The 10,881-nt window shown below is 38.6% G+C and overlaps 2 protein-coding genes across 11 annotated transcripts in view; both read left to right on the forward strand.

Annotated features, from left to right (window-relative positions):
- LOC111261436 (uncharacterized) overlaps positions 1–4,612 on the forward strand; it is a 49,400-nt gene extending 44,788 nt beyond the window's left edge. For all 7 annotated transcript variants that reach the window (XM_022834929.2, XM_022834932.2, XM_022834933.2 and 4 more), the window contains one exon: positions 1–4,612. In XM_022834929.2, the coding sequence (XP_022690664.1) occupies positions 1–1,934 (1,934 nt within the window). In that variant the 3' untranslated portion in view covers positions 1,935–4,612.
- Positions 4,613–7,091: 2,479 nt separating this feature from the next.
- Cog8 (conserved oligomeric Golgi complex subunit 8) lies at positions 7,092–9,830 on the forward strand. 4 transcript variants are annotated; one of them, XM_022834956.2, is made up of 3 exons: positions 7,092–7,353; positions 7,472–7,665; positions 7,990–9,830. In XM_022834956.2, the coding sequence occupies exons 2-3, from the start codon at positions 7,529–7,531 to the stop codon at positions 9,611–9,613; spliced, it is 1,761 nt and encodes a 586-aa protein (XP_022690691.1). In that variant the 5' UTR covers positions 7,092–7,353; positions 7,472–7,528; the 3' UTR covers positions 9,614–9,830. The 4 variants fall into 4 exon arrangements, with proteins under 4 accessions (XP_022690691.1, XP_022690692.1, XP_022690690.1 ...); XM_022834957.2 differs by having other exon boundaries at positions 7,092–7,328; XM_022834955.2 differs by having other exon boundaries at positions 7,093–7,223.
- The last annotated feature ends 1,051 nt before the right edge of the window (positions 9,831–10,881 follow it).

Consider the following 10,881-nt stretch of genomic DNA (forward strand, 5'->3'; position numbering starts at 1 on the left):
ACTGGGACGAAGGGTTCTTACTAGATGGAGCTGCTCAGATTAGTTATCAACGTGTGCCAAGCTCTGACTTGCGATGTTATCGAGCGACACACATCGGGACTGGGAGCGTCCTTGAAGGCTATGATTCGATATTAAAAACTGACGAAGTTAATCAACTATCTACTTTGCCCTTCGAGAGAGAAAAACAAGACGCCTTTGAGTTTCAATCAAATGAAACAGCATCAACTGAACTTTTCAAAAGCCCATCCATAGCGGATTACGCCTTGACAGCCGTTGCGCCAACGACTCATGTCAGCTCTAACAAGTCATTCCTCGTAGACCACGAAAACCATCCAGAACTTAGCCTATTAGGGGGAAATGATAGCGATTGGGAAGGAAGCAGTGAAGGAAGCTGTGAAACTCTGAACGGCGTTGATGAACATGATATGACCCACGAAGCCGAGGAAGAACCGCATACTGTCATAAACCATTTTGATCAAAAACCTGTTTTTACCGGACCGCCGCTCCACATGGCTGCGAAAAGTCGAGCGGTTCGTTCGGTAAAAGGGAATGTAATTGTTATTAATGGACGCGGCGGTTTCGCCAACCGGCCAGAAGGATGTGTTCGATCAGTTAATGCAAGCCAGACGCTTCGCGAAGAACATGAGACAGCTGATATCTTACAAACTGACGACAGAGACAGCTCCGATGTCATAGCTCACGCGGAAGTCACCATCGAGAATTGCCGGGCTCCTATGGAAAAAGTGGCTTGCGAAGATCTCGTAGGTGATAAAATGACTGGTGTACTCATTGAAAATGAAGAGGTGGCATCTGACCTTTTAAGAGAAATTCTTGACGAGGGACGAGTAGTACTTATGGCTCGACAAGGTGCACCACACCCTTGCTCAAATACTTCCCATAGCAGCAAGTCAGTAACTGGATCGAACAACACAATAAGTAATTCGAATGGCACAAACGCTACAACGAACACTGCAACTACAACGACAAATAATAACAGCAGCAGCAACAATAGCAGCGGTAGTGAAACGAACAGAAATCAGGTCAGCCAAAGTGGGCAGGGAAATAGTAACAGAATATTAAGTGGTCAGAACAACGCAGAGAACGAATCATCTGCGGCACGAGGACAGGGTGGACAGGCGACGGCCACCGTGAAGGCAAAAGAGAAAACGGTCGCTGTAGGCAAGATAATTGAAGCTCGACTTAAAGATACGCTTCACTTAAGTGATCAAGAACAAGCTCTGAAACGAAGCATTGAGCAAGCGATATTTACGAATCCAGTGCGATATGAGCCGCCTAGGGTGGTACCTGCCCCAACACCGGCACCTACTAGCTTTCTCAATCGAAAAGGCTCGTCGAGTGAAGAGGAGAGCTCCGAAGGTGAGCAACCCGAGGTCGAACCACCGCCGCCTCCACCAAAGCCGTCTAAGGCCAACACTAAATTTGGAAAAGCACTTGCTTCAGCACAACGTCAACAACAGCAACAACAACAACCGAAGGGTCAGTTTGTGTCCATCACTACGAAGAATAGTACTTCAGTGATCGCGGAAAAACGCAAGATAACGCCGTCACCCGGCCATCAGGAAGATGGACCACATAGCAAAGTAGCGACAGTCATAAAAAAGACTGAGATATTAACCGAAGCCCAAAGAGCGCATGAATATCGGGACCGGCTTATGGGTGTGCTGCATCCCTCGGCTCTAATCAAGCCGGCGCCAGTTGCGACCACAACAAGCGTTGTAGTAAAGGCTCACAGTAGCGCTGTATCCGGTGCTAGTCTTTTGGCATCTGGGGATGTTTCCTCGCCTCTCAACGCAATAATGATACCTCGTCACGATCCCAAAGCACCCTCTCCAAGCGGCAGCACGCCACATGGCAAGAAGAAACTAGCGGTACAGGCAACTGATCGAAATAATCAGAGCAACAAGAGCAAGTAAAGCAGGTTTGACCAAGAAATAGGTTCTACATTATCAATACAAATGTTGGACCTTTTGAAATCATTCACAGCAACATTGCAAAACGTAGTACGTGCGAGTAGTAAAAATCATAGGGAATTTTTTTGAAACAAGGCAGGGGCAACTGCATTACAAAGAGGTAATTTCCAAAAGAAAACAGCATTCTTTAATGATTAAAGAACATAATTCTGGGTAGACGTGAATACTAGAGTTAGGAGATGATTATTAATATGGTTGAACAAAAGAAGTATACGATACGGGTGGCATAACAGCAACCGAGTACTGAGTGTCGACGTATACATATTAATTGTAACGGAGCATTGTAACTATCAGAACTGTTAAAAGCTGAGCCCTTGCTCCATGTAAGCGAATCAGCGCGATATCACGACTGGAAAATAATTATTATGAGCGAAACAGCCAACATGAATGTGACTCAAATATGAACGTTACCTAAGTAGATATAGACATGTGTTTGTGTTTCGTCCATCAAATTTACAAAATCACAGTGTTCGATATATACATGCGGTGATTGTAATATCGTTTGGTGGGATAAAAGCAAACCTGTTAATTGAAGGAGAAAATCTCAACGATTAGTGAAGTTGAGCCCTATGCCGGTGGCTTGATGTCAGAGGTTTTGGAGTATCTTTGAATGCTATTAAGGTTGTGCTCCTTCGTAATCAGCAAGCTTAAACATATCATGCAAAATACATTGGTTGATCCTTCGGGCAATTGACACTAATAGAAACATATCCCTGCATTCAATGAGGTCTTGGGGCTCTACTTAAGCGACCTTGATACGAAAACACTATCAATGTGGAACTTCGGAGATCAGCGCATGTTTGTTAAAGGTATCAATCATTTCTAGATTAATTCCTTGTTAGTGTACTAGCTTAAATAAATGGAAAAACAAAAAGAGTTGGAAGTTTTGCGTTTCTCGTTTTTTTACGCCTTCTTGTGTGTATTATAGTGAAAAACCTTTGCTGGAAAGGAAGGCAGCGTGTAGACCTGATACACTGAACTGTGAATAATAGTAATAATGATAACAGTAATAAATAACAATCGTTAATTCTTTCGTAGTCGATGAATTCAACGACAAAAGATAATTATCCTAGTTAAGAGAGTATTCATGATGCTGAAGATAATGATTTGTATGGACCGACATTTGTAAACCGTAACGAACGAGTTGCAGCAGGTGGGTGACTACGAGAAAATTTGTAATACTTAATAGAAGGAATATTATGAACCTTGACGTAACATGCGGATAAATATAAGGAAGAAGATAGAGAACTGACGTATCGTAGATTCGCAACATGTTTTAGCAAATGCTAGACCAAGAGGCGCCTTGAAATAGATCTGGACATTAGAGCTCTACAAATGAACAAGAGCACTCGGGACAGTTTGAGACACGATGTCTGTGAACGTGAAAAAAGAATCGACGCCAGAAACTAAAAGACACTAATCTGTGCAAGCCGTTTCATAACGAAACAACGAGTAGGATCTCAGTGAACGCTAAACTCGATCTGGTAGAAAGAGATAATGAACATATAGTGGAACCGAAAAATGTGAAACAATGAAGTGAAGTGCGTTACGATTGAAGTGAAAAACAATGTAGGGAACAAATAATCGATATCATCGTCCTTAATTAATGACATTTAATTATGATGAGTTTGGTAACGACATGAGCAAGAAAAAGAGCCGTGATGGCTTTTGTGAATATATTTTTTAATTTTAACCTAATTAGACTTTGCCAACTTTGTGGCACGTTAACACTAGAAATTAGGCAAAATTAATCCTAAGAAACTGATTTAGTATTTAAACGACGCAATACCTGCTCGCTAAAATTATAATACACATACACATATTCAAACATTATTATTAAAAGCAATTATTTGCAGTAGAAGGTAAGCGAATATTGCAAAATTGAAGGACCGAATCATCTTTAATATTATTGAAAATACAATGTGTATTTGTACGCTACATGCTTAGAATACTATAGATTTGTCTTCACAATGAAAAACAAATTATATATATATGAGTATTTCAAGTATAGGTGCAAAAAAGGTGCGTGTTGTAGCATTGGAGCATGTTGATGAACCTATTAGAACCACACCGCATTAATTTATTTGCGAATTAAAAACACATATGAGACAGAATAAACTTTGAAAGCTAAAAGCATGACACGCTAGGAACAAACAACAGAACAGGGCGAAAGAACAGACCACCATTGAAAAAAGTATTAACATTATACACAGCGTATTTCAGTGTATGGAAACAAATATAATATGCACTTATCTAATATAATGGAAGCGTTTCAAGTTAAGTAAGCATGTAAGAGGCTAAAATATGCGAGGTGGAATTAATAGATCATACATTATATTATAACAATTACCAATATTAGCATTAGTAATAATGACAATGCAAAGAGATATTTGGTTAAGGAAAGAAAACACTGAACAGTCGAACGAAGACTCGATTTGCACTGGGAGTGCATACTATGTCGTTGCGTACCATTATATCAGTGTATGTGTACATTGTTCTGATTATTTAAACAAAGCGTAATTACTAATGATGATAATTATAATGATATATGTATTATTATATATAACTATATCATGACTAATGGCTGCTGATTGTAAATAAATTCTCGTACCTGCACCGTATACATTTAGAAGGGTATTCATTTATTAAAGAAATCTGAGTGAATCTAAAATCAGTTACAGAGTCAATAGTTGCACCCGTAATAGGAAATCAGAGATCATAAAGGTTACTCTATAAAAGAAAAAAATAATACTTTTGTCGCATATTTAATTTCCTGGAAATGAACGCAAAACCATAACTGCCGATATTTACAAAGCTTACGAAGCTTTTTATATCCTATATATATATATATATATATTACACTGTTCATATTGGGTTCCAAGTTTGTGTTGGTGATTAAAAATAAATGTACTATCGTATTATCTACTTACTGTAAATCATTGCAAATGAACACAAACTCCGTACAAGTATTGTACTAAATTGTCTACCACATGGAGCCCAATGTACAATATGCATATAAGAATAAGTTACTACTATTAACAGTAATAAACAGAAACATACATTTTTGCAAAAACCAGATTCGTTCTGCAATTTTATTTGAAATTAGTTATGCCTCTATATACTTCGAGGCTAAATGAGAATACGGAAACAAAATATCCTGCCGAATTATTTTTGGGGGACTTTGGTTTTGGTTATTTACATATCTAACAATTTTTTAGATATTACCCTTCAGAAAAGAGCTGTAACATTTGGTGGGATTGACCTAAACACCTATTCATCTTAGCACATGCAGCCAAACCTCGGTCCAACACATCGGTACATTTCTAAATTTCATAGTTTCGGTTTTGGAACTTGCTTTTGAAGCCGATAGAGAAACATTTTCATTCTTCAAAAACATTTCGATTAAAAATACAGAAATGCTAGACTCAAAAATAAATAGTTCCTGCGTGATCGTGTTATTATCGAGTTATTAAAAACCGTCACGAAGTTGAAGATCCAGGCACAAAATTCAATGGACAAATCTGGAACGATATTTTTTCATTCAGTTAGGCGTTACTGGGATATACAGAGCGGTTTAGCTCGAAATTCTGCTAGTACTGACCAACCCCATGATTACTTATGTGTGTAACTGCTACTATGCTGCATATACTTTTTTAACGCCTTCGGCTATTTTTACTTTGTGTACAAGTTTACAGAATCACCTCTTCCATATAGCATCAAAGACTTGTTTGACGCTAGGGCTCTGACCTGAATGGGTTTTGCTGGTTTTAATGAGTATTTTTCCAACAGACCTATGAAGTGGCATGGTTATACCATAATAAGCATTTGCCGGCGGGGAACCAGCGATTGCTGCATGCCCATGGTTACCATGTCAATGTATTCAAAGAGGTGTGCATTAGTTACCTAAATGACGTTGCACCAAACGATTAACTCAAGAAACAAGTTTAAAGGTAATATTTACCTACTAAATTAATTGCTACTGGAAGATACAAAGTGGCTTAGTTCGAAATCCTGCTGGTACTGACCAATTCTGATGATTTCGTATAAAAATAATTGCTACGGGTAAACTACAATGCTTTGAATGTTGATTTCATTAAAGCTAGTCAATATAAACATTTATCCATACAGGTTTATTATTACACTAGGAGTTCAAATTATTTTTAGAAAGAAAGTAAGTTAAACTTTTCTGTCTTGTTAATAATTTATTTCATCTCGAAACGGCATGTAAAACAGACATCGGTGTGCCCTGAATTGAAAAATCTGAGCACAAAATATCCTACAAATCAAACGCTTCCTACTAAGTTGGTGCATCTTTTATTTTAACGCAGCGACACTCTTAACAGGCACGGCATTCAGCGAACAGTCGAATACTAGCTTTTAGGTAATGCAGTAATACCTTATAATGATAACTTCGTTCCTATTAAAGCGCATAAACTAGGTACACATTATTTATAGGCTTAAAATTTATATTAGAAAAAGGTAGATTATTTCATTAATGCCCGAAGAGAGCTATGATCATTCAAAAATCTACGGTCACTGTTGGAAGTTTATAAGGTTAATAAATGACGTCGGTGTTAATAAAATTTATGAATTATAAATCAATAGGTGTGATAAATTATTAAATAGACTATAATTCAAAAACAGACCTTGTTTTTGATAGGTAAAAAATACATATTTTTTAAATATTTTTTAGATGTTTGGTGGTTTCATCTAAAATAATGTTTTTTGGCTTAAAAAGTGCTTACTCATTAAATACAATGAAAAAAGAGAAAAATAAGATGAACTTATTGACTCAACTCATCTATTAAATGTGTCTGTGAGTACTAATAAGGGATTTCCAAACAGTAAAAGCAGTTATGATTTATGTAAACACTAGTATCGGAAAACCGTGTCGACGGATCTTTCGTCCAAGAGACATAGTCTCGGGCGAGATTTGATTTGCCAGGTACTGCAATAATAAAAGCACAATCGCAGCACTTTTTTGTCGTTATAGCATGTTCCTTTGAAAATCTTTAGTTGTCATAATAATACCGATATAGCAGACATATTTGACGCATATCGAGACACTGATACCACTTAGAATATTCCTGCATCTCGGCTCATTACCGGTCCAGTCGCATCTGTCTGCAGGGCTGTTCATCAGCTGTGCACACATTGTATATGTCCAATGTACAGAAAAAAAAAAGTGGAGCATTGCTGGTGAACGAAGTTTAGGAGATATACTTCGTTGATGTACATGATTTCAAACCAACCGTTATATTTTTTATGTAGTCAACTCTGTAGCCATGGCCGGTGTATTCAACGTTCTGGATATGCGATAAACTTTATAAGTCTTTGGTGACCTATAGTTAGCAAACGAAATGTGATTAGCAATATAACCTAACTGAGCCAGTATATCCTAAACAATATGAGATAACTGTACACACAGAGCAAAGCAACAATTAAATTGAAGTTTTTTTTTGTCCTATTGGCCTTTACAGTTGAAGTTAACAGCTGATCGTAGAATCAGATCGCGATTATTGTAGATCGTGGTTACGATGGATACCTCTGTCTGCGACGAACCTAGCTCCTATCTGGAATTACTATCAGTACTTGATCAACCGCGATTGGCCGAGTTATGGGATCCGGATACCGAAGACTACATGAATGAATTAAGTGGAATGGGACTTCAAAGGTTAGTTAAAATGGTGTTGATTTTTAGAGTCTGAATAGTTATTTTTAAGGCAAATATATTTGCACTAATTATTTACATTTGACACACAATAATCTTATGATGCTATGTTTATATTCATATACATTTAGTTTTCTCTGTTTACGTTTCATGTTTCTATTGGATTTGCTGAAAGCCTGAAGCGGACAAAATGCGCTATACAACTAGGCTAACAACAAGAGTTCACCTGGTTTGGTTCCGTAAAGTGTGGCCATTTTTATGACACATTGGAATGAGAAGCAATATTGTTAACAGAAGACGCTCCTTGTCAATGTATGATATTTACAGACTCGTTCAAGAGCCTCAACGTTTACACGAGGAACACACAGCACTAGTGGATGCTACCCAGGAGTTGGCTTTCAATAATTACAAAACATTTGTCCAGACAGCAAATTGCGGACGGGATATTAGATTACAAATGGCAGCTGTTGGAAAGAGGCTAGAGTCACTTCGTCGAAAACTTCCGATGTGCGCTACTGGGTGCGACCAGCTGTCAAGTACTTGTAAGGACATCACAGCACGTTGGAAGCTTACTTCACAGACTCTAAGTAGACATAAGCGGCTAGTGGAGATCCTGGAAATTCCGCAACTAATGGAGACGTGTGTTAAAAATGGGAACTTTGATGAGGCTCTTGAGCTAGCAGCTCACGTTAAGCGGCTAGAAAGACGGCACGGTCATATCCCATTGGTGGCGACTATTGGTCGTGAGGTGCGCCATCAGCAGGCTCTCATGCAAAGTCATTTACTCACGCAACTACGAGGCCCAGTACAGCTACCAGCTTGCCTGCGTCTTATTGGCCATTTGCGGCGTATGGAAATGCACTCGGCGCATGAACTTAAAGCGCGATTTTTGGAAACACGTGGAGCGTGGTTTGATTCATTATTAATACAAGCTGAGGCTGCCGGGTCAGATTCGCAGGATTTATCGCAGGATGCGTATTCACGCCTTGGTCGTCTCCTTGAACTCTATCGGGTCCATTTATTTGACCTGATTACACAATACAAAGCAATATTTCCAGCTGGTCAGGATGAAGAAGCCGATAGCGGTGAAGAAGACATATGTTTGTTTCAAGGTTGGCTTGTGTCTAAGATTGAGGGACTATTGCAGCAACTACGTAAAAGCCTCGCCGCGGATCCTGAATGCCGTTTAGACGCTATGATCTCGCAATGCATGTACGCGGGCCTTTCGTTCAGTCGTGTAGGTGCTGACTTTCGCCCTCTTTTGACTCCCATATTTCAAGATGCGCTGACAACCCGTTGCGACGCATACCTAGCCAAAGCACATCCACAATGTCTTCAAATGATACAACACTTAGACCTTGTAGCAGTTCGGGACACAGTTGATTTAAATCCGGCATCAGTAGATTCATTCGTAACGTCTGCACCTGCAAGCATTCTTGTTGTACCACCCCTAACCGTGTATTGCAACGCACTTCTGTCTGTTTTCAATGAGCTACGTGTATGCCCACTTGCCTCTGCCATTGCATATGCTGTATCATCCATTAACGCTCAACTAACTGAGATAGCAGAGACAATTCGTGGACTGCATAGCTTATGGTCAGAAAACTCGTCGTCATCGTTGTCATCCTCATCATCATCACTAACGAATGCACAACAACGTGGCTTCCAGCGGCTAACAGAGATTTTTGCAACCGATTTAGTGCCGTTTGCTGCTCGAACTTTTGAAGCTTTATTCCCTACAGCGATGGCTGCCCGGTTAATAGGCTGTTCTCTACCTCAAGTCGAAGAACTGATAGGTTGTCGAATCAATATAGCCGATGTGACAAGATCGCTTGCAGAATTTGTGTTCCAAGAAGATATTTTTACAGACAATAATTCCGGCTGTATTTTAGAAACTACCAAATATGACAAAAAGGGAGCACCTGCAAGTAGTGAAGCCAATATCGAGTAAAGTCTCGCTGAAGCACTGCAGGAGCGCGGTGATCAATAAAAATTTCTGTGTTTCATTGAATTTTGCAATTGGTAAAAATTTATAGTGAATGTTTATACGACCTAAGTAACGTCTTGAAGTCTCCCAGGTTTACCACTTCCATTATTATATCTACGTATTTAGGAATATAGTAGCTTAGATTAAGGGTATTTGAAATAAATATCAATGCTAAAAAATGCGTGAATGGTGTACTTATTGTTTTGTATTTCTTAATTAGTGTGCAGTCAGGGAGGTCTTACATTGTACAAATTAAAAATATGCTAAGCCGCGATGATAACGGCAATCCTTAACGCCCTCACGTGTTTTTTGTTCGTAAGGTGTGTACATTACTTTTTTTGACTTTGGCTTCGGGCCGTCCATTTACATCGGACTCATAAGAGCATTTCGCAAGAGCCACACATTATTTCTCCTCATAGTTAACTGCGTACTTGCAGAGTAGACATGGCGGAATAACGAAACTTAAAAATAAATATTCTTTATTTGTAACAAGCACATAAGAGACTCCTACTGTCTAAAATTAATTAGTCTTGAAAATAGAATAAAACAGTGTGATAAAAACCATGATAAACTTTGTCATGAGCATTCATTATAAGGTGAGATCTTAGCATGAGATTTGAGAATACGTCTTAAGTGTGACTCTCTAACTATCGTTTTTCTACTATTACAGAAATATGTTTTTCCAAATGGATGATTTGATCCATTCTACCGCGTGGTCTTCATTATGTGTTTCAAAACAGGAGTATCTTTATCAATAAAACTTCAATTTAGCAATTTAGCAATAAACATTTTACGCTCTATTATTTTTTGGACACACAATCTCAACCTTCGCAAAACTTCAGTTAGCCAGCGTTGATTCTTCTCTGCCTTAGGTTTCATATATTGCGGATCGTGTTGGTAGGAAAAATATATTACTGAAACATTCAAGCTGACATACGTCCACACTGAGCTAAGTGTGTGGCCTAAGAATCTGGTATTTAATTAGTATACAATAAAGTACACAAACCATGATGCAAAACTGGATCATTTTCATAACTGATATTTCCGATAAGCGGGTAAAAAATGTACAGGGTGCGTGAAAAAAATGTATACATTTTGAAATTTCTCCTGAAAATTTTCCTTTTTAGAATTTTTCCTGCGCACAAGGTTAGAACCATGTAAAAAGGGCGATCACAGTACGATTCGAAAAACAAGTATCCCGTTGCAGCCCGATAGAGTGTCCCACTTAAACT

Source organism: Varroa jacobsoni, unplaced genomic scaffold, assembly GCF_002532875.2.
Source record: "Varroa jacobsoni isolate VJ856 unplaced genomic scaffold, vjacob_1.0 scaffold_555, whole genome shotgun sequence".
NCBI lineage: Eukaryota > Metazoa > Arthropoda > Arachnida > Mesostigmata > Varroidae > Varroa > Varroa jacobsoni.

Excerpts from the sequence above, each read along its gene's own strand:
- Cog8 (XM_022834956.2), top strand. The coding sequence starts at position 7,529 with ATGGATACCTCTGTCTGCGACGAACCTAGCTCCTATCTGGAATTACTA. Across the intron at positions 7,666-7,989 it reads AGTGGAATGGGACTTCAAAG|ACTCGTTCAAGAGCCTCAAC; the intron begins GTTAGTTAAAAT and ends TGATATTTACAG.